Source organism: Oryzias latipes, chromosome 7 (assembly GCF_053564925.1).
Source record: "Oryzias latipes strain Hd-rR chromosome 7, Olatipes_Hd-rR_3.1".
Classification (NCBI taxonomy): domain Eukaryota; kingdom Metazoa; phylum Chordata; class Actinopteri; order Beloniformes; family Adrianichthyidae; genus Oryzias; species Oryzias latipes.
In genome coordinates, this window is record NC_136243.1 from 14,515,673 (window position 1) to 14,532,314 (window position 16,642).

At 37.2% G+C, this 16,642-nt stretch overlaps 2 protein-coding genes and 1 non-coding gene across 5 annotated transcripts; 1 reads left to right on the plus strand and 2 right to left on the minus strand.

The window, feature by feature from the left end:
- Nucleotides 1-7,450: 7,450 nt before the first annotated feature.
- On the minus strand, nucleotides 7,451-9,478 carry ppdpfa (pancreatic progenitor cell differentiation and proliferation factor a). Of its 2 annotated transcripts, XM_004070860.5 has the most exons (6): nucleotides 9,337-9,478; nucleotides 9,199-9,244; nucleotides 8,268-8,371; nucleotides 8,095-8,172; nucleotides 7,926-8,010; nucleotides 7,451-7,844 (listed from the first exon to the last, which is right to left on the minus strand). In XM_004070860.5, exons 3-6 carry the CDS (start codon nucleotides 8,320-8,322, stop codon nucleotides 7,712-7,714), a joined length of 351 nt encoding a protein of 116 aa, XP_004070908.1. In that variant the 5' UTR covers nucleotides 8,323-8,371; nucleotides 9,199-9,244; nucleotides 9,337-9,478; the 3' UTR covers nucleotides 7,451-7,711. The 2 variants fall into 2 exon arrangements, with proteins under 2 accessions (XP_004070908.1, XP_004070907.1); XM_004070859.5 differs by lacking the exon at nucleotides 9,199-9,244 and having other exon boundaries at nucleotides 9,337-9,477.
- Nucleotides 9,479-9,824: 346 nt separating this feature from the next.
- trnae-cuc (transfer RNA glutamic acid (anticodon CUC)) lies at nucleotides 9,825-9,896 on the plus strand. The gene has a single exon. It is a non-coding gene; the product is annotated as a tRNA-Glu (tRNA).
- An 885-nt stretch (nucleotides 9,897-10,781) lies between these two features.
- Nucleotides 10,782-15,652, minus strand: LOC101174594 (tumor protein D54-like). 2 transcript variants are annotated; one of them, XM_004070960.5, is made up of 9 exons: nucleotides 15,498-15,652; nucleotides 14,627-14,742; nucleotides 14,397-14,545; nucleotides 14,167-14,214; nucleotides 13,619-13,720; nucleotides 11,677-11,703; nucleotides 11,235-11,270; nucleotides 11,090-11,138; nucleotides 10,782-11,002 (listed from the first exon to the last, which is right to left on the minus strand). In XM_004070960.5, the coding sequence occupies exons 1-9, from the start codon at nucleotides 15,508-15,510 to the stop codon at nucleotides 10,928-10,930; spliced, it is 615 nt and encodes a 204-aa protein (XP_004071008.2). In that variant the 5' UTR covers nucleotides 15,511-15,652; the 3' UTR covers nucleotides 10,782-10,927. The 2 variants fall into 2 exon arrangements, with proteins under 2 accessions (XP_004071008.2, XP_078806403.1); XM_078950277.1 differs by having other exon boundaries at nucleotides 10,801-11,002; nucleotides 11,235-11,304.
- Between the last annotated feature and the right edge of the window lie 990 nt (nucleotides 15,653-16,642).

Below are 16,642 nucleotides of genomic sequence, written 5' to 3' on the forward strand. Positions count from 1 at the left end.
TGGTCGGCTCAGGCGTTGTAGTGGCTTTGAGCATTTACAAAAGAAAAAAGGAAAAAAAAGGTAACATTAAGTAAAAAGGGGGCGTCACAACTTCTCAAAGTGGACCAGCGAATACTTACCAAGGTTGAAGATGACGCCAGTCGTCGGATTCAGAATCCTTTAGTGGCCTAAATGGAGAACGACGGCGTGCAGATGCATTTATTAAGCTTTTAAGTGCTAATTATCTCCTGGCGGCGATGTCAGGGGCAGCTCCCATTGACTCAACCGGTACCCCAAAAGGTACACTTTGACCTGTTGTTCCATCTCCTCGGTAACACAAAAGCCATTCCCCTCTCCTGGCCTTTTAAGGGGAACCCATAAACCTCAGGAAATAGTGAATCTCCAAGTTTAGTTTTATCCACTAATTTCTTCTGAAATTAGAATTAAGTCTCTAACAAAAAAACCATTAACATTTATATGAGATGTCTATTGTTTTGTACATTTATCATTGTGACTAAAGTGGAGCTTTTTCCAGTACCTGTGACTTAATATTTTTCCTTTTTTATTTCCTCCTTTTTTTTTTTCTTTTTTTTTTGGAGTGTTTATAAGTATGGATATGTATTATTATATGTGAAACAACAAAAAGACAAAAGAAAAGGTTTGACCTGTTTCATTTGTATGTTTCATGCAAAACTGTCCAGGTGAGATTTTCTCTGCCTCTTACATATCACTATTGAGGGACCTGTGTTTGTTTGGAAATGGCGCTTTTTCAGTGTTGCATCAACGCTATGACAAAAAAGACAAAAAACAGAAAAAATAAATAAAAAGTGGTTTACCAACAGCAGAGTTAAAAAGCTCTCCTCTTCTCCTGAGATGTCAGTAATTGAATAAAATAGTGCGATGAGCTATCAAACTCAGACCAGACGTCTTTGTTTCTTTTCTTTCTCTGTTTTCTTTGTCACATCACAGCAACATTTGAGCTGTTGAAAGTGAAAAAACAGACCTGCAGACGATGCTTTTGAAGGAAACACTTATTCACTCAAAATAATCTTTTATTTTTGCTTTTTACTTCAATCAGCACCACCGATTTGAAGTTTCTAAAATTTCTGGTTGAAATCAGAAAAGAAAAAACAATCATTTGTTGTTGACCTAAATGTTCAAATGTTTTTTGTCCTGTTCAGGACAGAGATGGGGACCAAAAATTTGGGGTTAGGGGACCTGTGATAGTTTTCTTTTTTTTTTGTTTTGGATTTATAGCTCCAAGACGTTGCTGCAAGTCTAAAAATTAAAAATCTCTATATACAGAGCTTTTATGTTTAAAATGTAGAAAAACCAACTTCCTGTTTTTGTTCAGTTTAAAAGTAATTTTTTGAGACTTGACTTGAACTTAAATTCGAAGGCTTTGGGTTTAACTTGGACTTGTAAAAAAGGGATTTTAGAGCATTTCCGTTTCAGAGTCATAAGGATGCTGGAGCTTATCCCAGCTGCTTTAGGATGGAGGCAGGGCCCACCCTGACCCGTTACAGGTCAACACAGATACACGCTCTCACCAACCTTTGATAAAACGACGAATGTAAAATAAATATTTAATAAAACCTATTCACAAAAATCAACATGTCCGCAGACATGCACGGAGCTATAAAAGATACAAAAAAGGTCTAAGGCAAATAATAAAATGAGATTTTTTTATTACAATAATCTTTTTAACCACACGATGGCGCTAGATGAAAACATTTAAATTGATCAGTTTGGCTCAAACAGAGAAAACTGCAAACAATCAACAGCTTTGTAAAATTTTATCAGTAAAAGTGTGATGTAAATAAGCTTTCTGGGGTTTAAAATATTATTTTATCTTATACAATTGTTGCAGTCCTAATAGTAAATTAAATGTGGATTTCAAATTAATTCAAACTAACTTTTTTGTTTAAATTTAATTTTTTGCTTTATTTTTGACAAGAAAGTATATTAGCGTTGAAAAGTCTGAGTCTGTTGTACACAAATTTGGGCTTTTCTGTCAAGTATGACCTGTCCTGCTTAGCTTAGAACCGCACTCTAATAGAAGAGAATTGCTGTTATTATTAGAGTATTTCCACACCCGAGTTTGACTTATTTACTGGAAGTCTGGCACCATTCACGGCTGACTTTACAAACACAGTCTTGTGTGAGAACAGACACGATGTTCCCTCAGACTAGAGTCAACATTGCAGAAAAAAACCGCAAAACAACACTTCCATAGAAATCCACAGCTTTCCAACGGCTTTAGACTTTAGTCAGTTTTAGTCATAGAAAACATTTCTATCCCAAACATGTTTATAAGGAGGTTTTAAAGTCTGCAAAATGTGCCAAATTCAAAAGAAAAAAAAATTGCTGCAGATAATTAAAAATTGGGTTACTTTAAACTAAGTAAGCCATGTTAAATTTTGCAGTAAAATTACATTCTGCCCATATAATACCAGACGTATTATAAGACTTCAAAAGGTCTTCAAAAGGTTATGAATAGGACCTCAGAGTGGACTTTTCCCCTGTTGCCACGCTGTGCATGCTTTTTTTGGGAAACACTGCTTTTTGTGTATTTAGTCACATTTAGAGGAAAGTTAATGAATGACTAAATGGAAACATTGTAGTTGTTTTATGAAAGGCCCTAAATTGATCCGTCCAGGGTGTACTTACCTTTGCCCAACACTGGGGAGGATAGGCTCCAGCAACCCAGTGACCCCAGAAGGGATTAAGAAATTGGATAGATGTTTAAAAGCAGTATATATATATATATATATATATATATATATATATATATATATATATATATATATATATATATATATATATATATATATATATATATATATATATATATCATCTGCTTTAAGGATGCTGAAATGCCCCGTATTTATCTCTTAAATACGTGTGTACTCTGTGCAGATCTCCAGAGGGGTCACTGGAAACTTCCTGACATGTGCATGGACCAGTTCAGGGGGGTCCACGCACTCAGCTCATGCTGCTGATCAAACACAAGCCTAAAAAAAGGATGACACCACGACTCCTGGACACAGCAAGGGCTGTCTCACCCCTTGAAAGACAAATATCGGAAGTTACCCAATGATCTTTCTGCATTACTGTTGTGTGTGGCATGTTCCCTTTTCTTTTATCTTATCCACACTGAAAAAATTGTGTTTGTTTGGTGTGCATGGAGGGCTGGAAGTTGTTTGGCAGCTCTGCAGCCACAAGTGAAAGGCCTTTGCCCCAGATTCCCTGTTTATACTTGAGGCAGCTGATGTGGAGGAATGCCTTGTGGAGCTGGGATGGCATTTTCCACTGACGGCTCACAAGAGAATTACCTCCACTCCACGCTGATTCATCCAGCAGCACCGGATATCACCAACACACTTTTAATTCAGGAATCTGTCCGGCCTCTTACAGACGACAACACAGAGACACTTTACATTTTAGTAAACGGTTCTGCAATTGCATGGACATTCTGCAAGTGTTTATCTTCTTATATGTGTAAGAAAATATTAAATAGATAGAAAAGATGAATAATTTGGTGAAACTATTTGTATATATTCCGTTTGTTAGCACTCCAAAAAAAGTCGACTGCTTCTTCAGTGACAGTAAATTGGTAAATGACAACTTTAACGAAAGAAAATTAGCTCATTTAAAAGCTTTAGGTTCAAAATACACATTTCTCACATAGATCAAGGAAAAAAGAAAAGAGGTTTGAATATGTTTTGTGGATCAAAACACAGAAGCTGAATGCAAACAACATCCAAATATAAAACATATTAAGTACAGTAAAAAGAAGACATGAAGAAGAAGAAATGGACTAATCATGCACTCTGGTTGTATAGATTCTGACATATTTGGAATAATGCTAGTGGGTTATAGCATATACTTTTTATGTATTGCATGTTAAATATGAATAGATTATTATTTTTGTGTATATATGTGCATAACTATTGCACACATTTTGTTTATTGCAGTATGTTTTAGAATATTGATTACATTCAGTTTTTTCTTTGTATTTAAACAGCAGGGGGCCCTACTGTGATTCTGTTCATTTATTCCTTTAATGAAAAACACCACATTTCATTAATATAGTCATTACACAACACAACTCCATACAGCTTCATAACTGAAAAAGAGCAGTGAAAAGAATGAAACTCTTATTCTATGTCTGCCCTGAGATCATATCTTCAAGGGAAAAAAAGAGCCTGCTACCACACTCAACTCTAACCACCCATGCTCTTCAGGTTTGCTGTTTACAAATTCATTCAATCATCTTCTAATTCGTTTTGTTGCTTTGGGGGTCACGGGGCTGCCGGAGCCCACCCCGGCCACTTTCGGGCGAAGGCAGGGGACATTCTGGACAGGTCGCTGGTCTGTTGCAGGGCCACAATCACACACCCATGCACACTCACATACACACTTGTAGACAATTTAGAGTGACCAATTTACCTATGAAGCATGTTTTTGGATGGTGGGAGGAATGTCACGCCCCTTTTTTGGTCCAGGGGTAGTTTGGTCTAGTTATTGGTTTTGTCACCAAATTTAAATAAACAAAAACACCAAAATAATTTATTTACAAAGGAATAAATAACAACCAACAAGAACTAAAAGTGAAGTAAAGGGACTTCAGGGTGAACCAAGGCCAAAATGACAAACAAAACCCCACCTGACTGAAATCTGTTTTCTTACCTGTACTAAAAGAAAAAAGGAAAACAAAGACAAACACTAACCTCCCTAGACTAAAATAAATGGGAGAAAACAAGTACTAAAGAAAATGGTAGTTCACACCTAGACCTCCCCTTTAATTATGAGTTACCCTAAACAAAACTACACAGAGTGGGCAACAACACGAAACCAGAGAAAACCCACGCATGCACGTGGAGAACATGCAAACTCCACACAGAAAGGTCCCCCTTTAGTATTCTGTTTCAGGACCCCCAGCTGGGACTGGAACCAAGGACCTTCTTGCAAAAGCCTAAACACTGCTCCACCGTTACAATTATTTTCGTAAATAGATGTTTACTTGAACAATTCTACTTTAATTATTTTAAATTTTCTATTTGTTATTTGTGTTTCTTCTTCTGGTGATAACTTTCTTTTTTTGGAGCAACTTTATTATTTTATTTTTATTACAAACATTTGAAACAAATGCTTTTTCTATTTTAACTTTATGTGTTTCAGCAGAATTACAGGATCTCTAACTTTTCGTGTTCTTCTATGAGTTTTTGACATCTGTCAAATGTCATTTTGATGTTGACCTTTGGTCTACTCTGTCAACTTTACCCTAAAATCTCAGAATGCCCTTTGGAATGACAGAAGACATCTACAAACCACAGACACGGAAGTTACAGGTTTTTAGATCACAATTGTGAAGCTTTACAGACCTATAGGAAATTTTATATTTATTTCAAACAAAAAGAATTCTGACTTTAATCTTTCAGATGCAAGAATCCACGCTGGGTTCATGTCTCCATTCAGAAGCGCTATTGTTTGACTTTCCTGTTTGAACAGAGGGACTATCTCAAAACAGCTTGATGTCTGAACTTTGTTCATTCTATTCTTAACTGAACACTTAGTAAAACGTTAACTGCATAACGATTCACAGAAAAGTCCATTCAGAGAATCAGTGCATCTATTGATTTCTTCAAGAAAGTCAAGCTCCAACGTGGTCCGTTACACAATGCAAGATCAGGCAAAGAACAAGACAAAAGCCACCAGAGCGGCAGCATATGGACTGATGCTCTACGTCGGAGGTAAACCTGGCCTCAATAAACTCTGGACTTCTTCCTCCTCAAGCAGCTTTGCGATCCAGCAGTCTAAACTCCTGCTGTTCAGTGTGTCCAGGTGGATCCAAGCCATGTTTGTCATTTAAGCTGCTCCGCTCTGTACTTTGGAGGGTTCCTGTGTTGTGCTTCCCATTATACTGTCACAATATTTCATCTTTTCAAGTGAAAGCACAGCAAATATTCAAAACAAATACCAAAAACACTAAACACTAAATGTAGGGGCTTCTGCTTAAGCTAACATCATTTTAAGTAAAGTGTGTTGGAGTGAAACTCAAATTTTTTGTTTTTCTACTTAAAAATATTGTAAATCAACTGTATTGAAAGCATCAGATGATATTTTGAATTTGCAATATCTTCACTTGCAGTTTCTATTTTATAACGCTACGGTTTTCATGCCGAATCAGTTGAATGATCATTTCTTCCTCAATTATAAAAAAAGTCCAAAAGACCGACCACAAGAGATCTGTGTTTGCTCCATTTAAGATGTTAAAACTAAAAAAAAAGCGTCTCTGTGAGAACTGAAACCTGTTGCATGAGAGAATCCAGTATCAGAGGAGTTTATAAAAAATAGTGAGTTCTTAACAATATTGCATGGACATTTAAATATAAAGAGCATATTATTTGTGTATGTGTATTTGCACAGGAATAATAAGCGTTCATCTGCATATGTATCTGAGTGTGAGCTGTATTTGTGATCTGCATGTGTTGATATGTATGTGTGTGAAGGTTTTCCTTCACAACAGGTATGTTGGTCATATTTTAGTGTTTCAGTCTCTTGATTAACATCTACATTAGACAGTAATAATGATAAAACACTAGCAACTTGTTGCCTCCTCTTATAGTTCTACCCCCTCCGACTCTTTATCTTCATTTTTTATCCTCCAACTTCTTGAACACCCCCCCCCCCCTCTTTTTTGTACCCTTTACCGTCCCACTCTGTCCCTCTCTCTTTTTTCCATCTGGTCCCTAAAAAGAAATGTATGCAAATGTAGCTTAGATAAATAAAGTTTAGCCTCAAACACAAAATGTTAAAATAAAGTTAAAATAGAAAATAAAATAAAAAGAGGGATGTAAAAAGAGAAATAAACTTTCAGAAGCTACAATGGTGAAGTCACAGGACCCAAATTATTTTGCTTTGGAGTCCACAAATCTGTACATTATTTGATTATACTTATATATAACTATGTATGTATGTATATTTATGTAAATGTCACTTCCTGCTACATATGTCGCCCCCCAGATCCATTTATAGTTACATTCTGTAAGTGATTGGATGGTCAGGGCCACTTTCTAACCGATGTGCGTTTCGGCAGATGACTCAGATTCCATTCATGTCTGTTAGTGATCATCTGACAAACTCCATCCGGTCCAAGCTGGAACTTTTTCTGTTCAGAACCTAATCGCTCTAACCTCTCGCCCTGCGGGGTCTTCCAGAAGCTGGTGACCCACATTTGTGTGGCGTCATTACATAAACTGTATTAGCACCTGCAGTAATCGTTTCTAATCATATCTAAGGTAAATGGATTAAGTATTAAGCTGCATGTTGTTCTCCTCGGGGTTATAAAACAGCTGCTCTACTGTGACAGTCTAAAAAAAATGCTGCAAAGTCTCCTGTTACAGTCTATCTGTTTTGGCAATTTTTAGATAAAAGTGATCCAGAAATGTGTGGACACAGAAACAAGTCGTGACTAGACACTATTTATTGTTATTTTAAGTAGTAAGAAGTTCATGAAAAAAATACTTTTTACATTTTTTAAAACTTTTGGTCATAATATACAGATAACACACGAAACAAAAATGACATGCGAACTATTCACTATAAGTAACAAAACACCCTCATCATCGCCATCGTCATCTTCATCTCCACTGCTGGACTATGTGATGAATGGCAAGCTGAAAGTGGGGGAAGAAGGTGCAGGAGGGTGGGGGCGATGGAGCCGGGTCTAGGAGGACACGGGTGGTGGAGTAGTTGGTTCAACTTTTCCGCTTTCGCTGCTTTCGCTCAACTGTCTGTTCAAAACCATTTCCTTGGCGATGCAGGACACCTGACCGTTGGCCACGGTGTAGGATCTGGTCCTGCAATACATAGGAGCTTTGGTCAACCACCCCACCAAACCAGAAAATCCAGAAAGAATCCAAGTGACGGCTCCAACTCACTTTTGATTGTCTGATCCATTTGCCGGGTTTTGTTTTGTAAAGAAAAAGGAAGTCCACCAGTGCCCTGAGTCTTGCCGTGGAAGTGCTGAAAGATACAAAAAATATTGTAGAATAAGACGATGCACAAGTATTCTTTTTTTTAAACATAAAAAATAATCAATTTCCAAACCTGGATGGTGTGGAATAACCTCCCCGGTGTACTCAGAACTGCCACAGGAGCTGCTGCTGGAACTGGACCCGAGTCGTCCTGAAGGAAAGACAATTTTGGTTGTGACATATGCCATCAAAAATTAAATTCTGTTAAAAAAAAGCACATTATTCATTCCAGTGGGTTCGACTTACTTCTGTAGTAGTCATGGGTGGCAATGAGTGAGCCACTTGATGGAATTGCAGCCATTTTCTCCGACTTTAGGTGGAAAAACCGCTCAAAGATGGAAGACGGTAGCCTAGAGAAGAACATGGATCTTTTAAGGTTGGACAAAAAAAACAAGCTTCAACTTCATTTTTACTTTATTTTGTGCAGCACTATGCACTGCAGGCATGCTCTGCACAAATATTAATTCATGCTTCCTTGGCAATGCTGCAGCCCTTCATGCCTTTGCTGCAGAATGATAAACTACAAGCAGCTGCATCTGGGAGTCAGGTTTCTCATGATTCAAATAAGCACAATGTGGAACAGTGTCTGCCAGAGTGTCACCTTGCAGTGTGCACGAGCAGACTGCATGTTTGGAAGGGGTTTGCCCCAGATCCCATATTACATCACCAGTAAGACACATACAAATATTAAACTTAAAAGAAAAATGTTTTTTAAAATTTGAAGCTAGTGATTATCAATCTTTTCTTTTCCAATTGAACTCCTCACATGATAGGCTTTGAAGTTTTTCCAGCCTGAACTGTGTCATTATCTGGAAGAAGCAGCAAAAGGCTTTAGAGCTTAAGGCTGGAAACAGCAGATGGCTTTGAGGATTTCAAGAAGACAAATGTGCGTCAGCACTTCATAGCCTAGATAAACAGACCAGATGACATACAAAAACTCAAAACACTAAGTGTATCATTAAAAAAAAAAAGCTCATAGATGGTGCTCAACTTTAATTAAAATTCCATTTTTTTTAAATCAACAATTTTCCATCTTTACGTTTTTATTTGGATTTAAATTTGCAATTTAATTTGAAAGTAAAGATTAAAAAAATGATGTTAAGCTTGATTCATTATTTGGGGTTGAACCATGCAGAAAATAAGAAAACTGAAACTTCTACAATGCAGATTTTTGTACCTTTTATTAAATGATTGGAAAACAAACTAGTCCAGAGGCACAGTATCTAAAAACAGGAGAAATTATGAACTGTGGAATCTTAGAAATTACATTAAAAAAAAACGATATTTCAAGATAAAAGCTTGGTAATTGGTTTACCTTTCACAGATGGAGGGCGACAGGCACCAGATGCGGTTGGCTGGATGCTGATGAAGGGCTAGATGTAACTACTACCCATTGGTGGACAAACTAGCTGTGTGGACCTTTCTTGTTCACTAAGAGTCTGTGGTCGCTGCACAGAGATTACGGCTGGCTTTTATAGCGGCTCTGCTCTCCTCCTCGCGTGCTGCTCTGACACGTGGGCGGGGGCTGCGTGGCAGCTAGAGGACACGGAACGTGCGTCTCGTTCCTGGGTAGGTGACACCGGACTAGGAAGCTGGAAGTCTTAATTTAACCCGCTGGCACAGACCCATTTCATGGACTTTGAATAACTCTGCTGCTCAGGGCAGATGAATGTTACCATAGATAGTGGAGCAGAGTCTGGCCTAGACATTGAGATAATGGGTATATTTGGACCGATGTACAATTTCAGTGGCCCATACAACCGTGATGGATTTTAACTTTATTTGACCATAGTATAGTAGACTTCCCTGGTGGTCTAGTGGTTAGGATTCGGCGCTCTCACCGCCGCGGCCCGGGTTCGATTCCCGGTCAGGGAACGATGTTTTTATCTCTATTTGCACGTTTTTAAAATGTCTAAACGTGTGCAACAGCAAACTTTTCACTTTTTCGTATAGTATTTGTAATTTTTAGACGTCACCCTAATGCATTGTTGGACAATTTTGAGTTAGCTCGTCTTAGTCTTTGAATTCAAAGGTTTTTGCGCCACCTACAGGACAAGAGCTGATCGTGATCTCTGGAAACTGGAACAGAGATCAACTTTTCTCAACAAGAAACAAGTTCCTTCTAAAATATTTAACAATAATCAAGTAGAAGTAAAAGACAAGGCATAAAAAAGTAACAGATTAAGGAATTGTGCTGTATTAAGAAACAGTTTCATCGACATATTTTATTTATTTCCCCAAACCTATAGAATATGACAAAAAATTTATTTGTTTACATTTTTTTCAAACATTTAAATAATAATTTTTAACATATTTTTGTTTACAACCTGATTCATTGAATGTGTTTAATAACAGTAAATATAGTTGTAATTTCCTGGGCAAAAATATATCTTACATTAATGTCAGGAATAAATAGTAGAAAAGTGTAACTAAGTAATCAAGGTCAGGGGTTACTCTAGTAAAAGAAAAAGTGCAGTTTAATTACTTTTAGAGGAAGACCTTTTTTTGGAGTCACTAAAGTAAATGTAATGGAGTTTCTGTTAGTTTACCCCCAACCATTTCTGCATAGAACATCCAACATTTGTTGAATTTATAATAATTCTGTAACCACAAAAGAAAACAGACTAGCTGTTCTATTGTTTTTAATTGAAAAACGTCACATTAAAAAAAATACTTTTCCTTTTTTAGCTGATATCAGAAGATTGAGTTTTAGCATGGATACTCCAAAAAAACAAACAAGCACGACAGGAAACACTGATCTTAAATATGATACAAATTAAAAACATTCTATCCTTGATTTTACATTGAGAATCAGAATAAACAGTGTGCACAATCACACAGAAAAGACATTAAATAATCATTCCATAGCCGCTCAATAGTATAGTGCCAGTTGGGATTTTTTCATCTTATGGGTTGCGTGCGAATCTTCTGTCATACCCAGACGTGTCTCCATTGTTGGACAGACTTCCGGTCATTTTGTCCTATGGATTCAGAAGCAGGTAATCAGTACCCCCAGTAATCAGAGTGACACACTATGTTCATACACTTGCTTTGTTTACGATGCCCACCTTCACATTCACAACAATTTCTTCCAGAGATTTGAATGTAGAGGAATGTCTGTGGAGAGACGTGGAGAAACAACAAAAATCCCTCAAGTGTTTACAGAAATGAGAAATATACTTCAGTATTTTTGAGAGGACGCATGTGCTTTACCTCATAGCTGGGACACTCATGGAGTGATTCAGTGTGCTGGATGACACACAACAACAACAAAAGGTGACAGCTAAACATTACATTAGACAAAAACAACAGAACATCACACCTTACTAAACTATAAAAGTTACTTTGGATAAGAATCTAAAAAATACCAAAATTGTCCAATTTCATGTATAATTGCTCAACACCAAAATCCATGCATACAAAAGGAAAACCAGTCTTCATTTGAAGAAAAATGCACAAAAACTTAGACAATCCAATATAATGTATTATTTGTTTTCTGTGATTTTGAGACAATTCATGAAATAAGAAATCCAATTCAAAAAAGCAAAAGAAAAGACAATTATTTTTTTATGTCTTTATCAAATCAAAAACTGAAGCCTAACAACATGATCCTTGAATTTTGGTGTTGTTGGTCATTAAGGAGCTCTAATCTTACCGTGGTGGGCTTGGAAGAGGCAGGGCTCTGATGGATTTTAGCATAAAACAAAGACAGAAATGCAAATTTAAAAACTGTCACAATTCCTACACAACAAAATAATTTGCTACTGATTATAATGAGGATATCCCCTGTGATCTGATTGGATGAGAGTTGTTTGCTTCAGAAAGAAATAGGTGGTATTGCCGCACAAGCCTTAAACATTAACTCATATTTAAATTAGTTTCAGAGGATGAAAACAGTTTTTAGAAAAACACAATAAGGAGTGAATTTGTCCAACTATCAAAACTTTCTTTATATGCAAGAAACCTAAATAGACATTTATCACCAAAAGTGTTTAATAATACATTTTTAATCAATATCATCATTTACCAGAGTTATAGAAAAAAAGTTATGGTTTTTATCTGAATTTAGATTAAAGTTCAACTCCAATCATCCTTTGATCTGATTTAAATGCATTCCCAGTGGTCTTTTAATTATGACTATGCAGTTTTTAGCCTACATAAAAAAAACCTGTGTCATTTTCTAGGACATAGTTTCTGCAGAGCAGCAGGAGTTCATTAAAAATTCACATCTGAGTTTTGGGCGGGACCGTCAGTGTAGAGTAAGACTGCTCCCACATCCCCTCATCCATCTGTTTACACTCTTTTCCGCTAGCTTACAACCCCTTACAACCCCAACATAAAGGTAACTTTGGAGAAAATGTTTTGTAGTCTGATGAGACGAAACTAAATTCTTTTTGAAGAACAGGGTCCTTTTACAACTCTACGTTCACACCAGGCATGTGTTTCGCATTCAAGAACATGCTATTTGCGGGTTCAAAAGAGTGCTGCTTTTTCTTTTCTTTTTCCATTGTTTACAAGCACCTGTCCATCACCAACAATTAGAAGTGGCTTGGTGCGAAATTTAGAGGCAGTCCAAATCAAATTGGTTTCATAATTTCAGCTGGGCACAAATCGTAATACTTAATTTCTTTTCCATGATCACTTTCAATCGGTCGGGACTTCGGTGTTTTGAAAAGGACACGACTCATACATTGCTACCAAATCTGAGTCCCTGATAAGTCCAAGTTCAGTTGTTTGGCAGTCAAGTAGTCGAAAGTTCAACTGGTAGTAGCCTAATGTTCAGAAGCAACTTTAACCCAGAAACTGGATGATATGCTGTAATAATGAAAGAATAATTTCAACTGTCTAGCGTAAGCATCAAAGAGGAAATGTGACACTTAATGGTTGATAGTTTGAAAATAAAACCCATTTAGGGTTTGCAGCTAAAGACTGAAAACAAACCAGCAGGTCAACCTCTGAGGGCTTGAAAAAATTCAGGTTTTGAAAAGACCTGAGTCCCAGTTTGAGTCTGATCAGCAGCATGACCCCAAAAATTCAGCTCATGCAGGAAACTCATGCCTGGTTCAGGTAAGACAAATATGCAAAGAAAAAAAGAAACAGAACACAATTCCTGTGGACTTATTCCTCATTGGAACATGTCTGCAAACATTTAAATCACATTTGAATCACAAAGGAAAATGTATGGAGAGGTTTTTTGTTTGTTTGTTTGTTTGTATAAACTAAATCATCACTTAAAAGGTGGACCGTCTCCATTAGGTTCTTCAATCCTATTTTTTTCATACAAACATCATATCTTAAGTGAAAAGTTAAAATCTTGATGAAACTTTCATTCTGTCCACCTCTAAACTTAAATTCACTAAAAACCCCTGAAGAAGTTAATTTGTGTTTCATATAATGACAGATTTTGTCATGTTAGTCCTTAAAAACCCAGAAGTTTGTTTTTTATGTTGTATGCAGCTCAAGCTAAGCTCTTCAGCTAAGACAAACAGATGTTTGTGCACTCGGTCATTAAAGTAATTATGGTAATTATTTAGTCATTGGTTAAACATTTCCTTAAACCTTGTTTTGCTACTTATTAAAAATTCAGTTGTGTGCACCTCATCTGAGCCAGCCTCCTGGTGATGACGACACCCACAGAGGACAGAGCGGCAGACGTCACCTGACCGGCATGAGACAGACTGTCCTTTGTCTTCACATACCTGCAGTCAAAAATGAGTCAAAGTACTTCGACAACCAAAAGTAGTAGAACATTTGCCATAAATGAAAAAACAAAACAAAAAATACGTCAGGACTGCTGTATATTACATAACAGATGGGTGTGTATGAAAAACAAGCCGTACTTAACAATAAGCTTGTTGACGTCATGCCTGCTGCCTATCTGGCTGTATGAGGAGCCTCACTTGAGGCAAACACTTTAGTCGGGTAAAGCCATTGCTTCTTGTACTAAGTCAGGCTCCACTGCTATTAACAGAACAGCAATCCTATTTGAAGTGGACAATCCCATCACTCGCTTCTCAGAAATGAAACCCACTTTAACCAAACCTAAGTTAACTTTATTTATAAAGAACTTTTCCAACAAAAGTGCAAGATAAAGACAGCTTCAAAACTCCAGTTCATGAAGAAAACATGATGGACAAAGACTCACACACTGGAGTGGCTGATGTCCTCCAGGGTAGCCGAGGCTGTGAGGTATCTGAAAGCCAGAACTTGCAAAGGTCAACCGTTTATTGTGCTGAGTAAAGAAGACACATTTATGACAGCAGTCCTTTGTGTGGTTATGTAACTGAGCTGCCACAGAGGCATTCTATGCTAAACATCAAGCAACACCTCTGAATGTGCTTCTTTTTTGCATGTGAGGGTCTGGATTTTTCTTACGGGGAAGATGTCTGGACTTCTTGCCAGCCTTTGGACAGGTTCTGCTTCACGTTGCTGAGAGGACCCATTCCCAGCTGGCTCCTGATATCTGCTGCATACTTTTCTTTGGCCAAAAGCACCTGCCTTAAGGTCTGAATCTCATCCTCTGTCTGAGTGAAAGTAAGGGAAAAATACTGTACAAAGTCAGCTGGTGCAGCACTCACGCCTCATCCCTGACTGTTAGGAATTACCTTAGCAAGTTCAAAACGTAGATTGTCCAGGTCATTCTCTCTCAGCTCTGTGTGTGGACATTCATTCCCTGTTAGTCTTGCAGAGAAGTTCAGAGATGAAGAAGCCCCACCGAAACCTTTGGACGAAATAATAGATAAAGTTAATTTTAAATGTAAACAAACATGAAACATAAGAAGAAGATGTGATCAAATTGCAGTAAGCTTTCATATATATAGAATATAATCAAGACCTGAATCAGATTTTCTTTTATTGAATCTTAATCTATTTTATTTTATCATAAATATTAATATTTTGCCAATAATAATAGTGCTTTTAAAAAAAAAAGATATTAAACTAGAGAAGTAATTTAATATATGCACAGGTAACATTCTGAAACCGGAAGTGAGCTGTTTTTTTTTAGAAAGTAAGAGACCGAAAACTTGATTGAAAGCTAAATTAAAAGTTCTTCAAACATCATCACTAGGTTGCACATAACTTCCGGTTCTGTGCAAACACTGAAGTTTTCTCATAAAAATAACAGAATGATTGCAATAATAATAATAAACATGGGTTAAACAACGTGTTACATAAGAAAAAAGCGGATCCATCTGTTTAAAAACATTGTTGACAAACGCACTTTTAAAGGTAATAGGCTGCTAACAGGAGAACTGCTTAGAAGACGTGAAATAGATATCAGAGCGTTCGTGACTGTGAGGGAGCTTTCTGCGGAAGTTGGTAACAGATATTAAATAGGAGCTGTCCGTGGTGCTGAATTCTCGCCTGGAGGCTAACGGGCTAACAGCTAACCTGTTGATGCTAACTACCGTCAGTGGACTGAAAACTACCAACTTTTTCCCCTGTCTGTAGCAGGATACCAGGAGCTGCTCTTACCTTGTCGGTTCATCGCTGCCTCTTCTACTTTAAAAGGTTTTCCCAAACTATTTGCAGCCGTCTGCGTCCATCCGGTCAGCTCAGCTCAGACTAGGAAGAGCGGGGGGCAGTGAGGAGGATCACCGAGGCTATTCTGGGTTCACTATGACTCCCACATACACGGAAACGACTCCAGGAAATACCCTAGACCCTCTATGCCGCTAGAAACGTCTTGGAAAACGCATTTTTGTATAGCACACATTTTATTTTATTCATATATATTTTGGAATTTAATTGGATACGTGTTGGGAATTTTCAAGCATGTTTTGTAATAGTGTATTGTACAATACTTCAATAGGGGTTGAAATGGAATCATGTAAAGTTTGCAAATCAAGTTATAGTCTTCCCCACAGAAGTGGTGTTGCTTGGTAAAGTTTGCTGTTTTCTTGGTTTAAATTTGTTTTTGCCATCAATCAACTCACGTTCCTCCGATTATTGTCTTCGAGGTTCTGTGGAGATAAATAGTGAGAAAGCAGAAATAATTTCTGATAAGTACTTGTGCACTACAAAGTTTACACAACAGTTGGTATGTCATGATTCAGTAAATCTTTATTTATTTATTTTTACTTTTATTTTAATTTAATGTTTTACTTTCTTCAATCAGGAAGAAAATATGAGTTACATATATAATTAAACCAGATTTAAGCTGCTTTTTCATTGCAGAAATGCTGATTTCTCAATGGTGGGAACCAGCGGCAGACAGTGCATTACACACCTGGGCCTTCTGCCCTGGGCTGCTTCTGAACCACTGAAGCAGCACTACTGAAATCTTTTATCAGTACTAAGAAACATTTACCGATCTCCTGCTAAAAGCAGTGAAATAAACTTTACTCTGTCCTTTATCCTCTATACCTTGTTCCCACAACAAAAACTCCAGGACTCATGCTCTACCTCATTACAACTCACCTTTGATCTTCACAAAGACCATGGAAAAGGTGAGCCATTTTAACCAAACAGGTTGTTACATCAGAAAACATGTCAATGAGGTGAAAATAAGTGAATAAAAATGGCTCCTTTAGTTTACGTGTCTGCTGTTCTCTCATGCAGGTGCACACCTACAAGATGTCTTTTCCAAGTGTTTTTTTTTAATAGTAGAAATATTTATT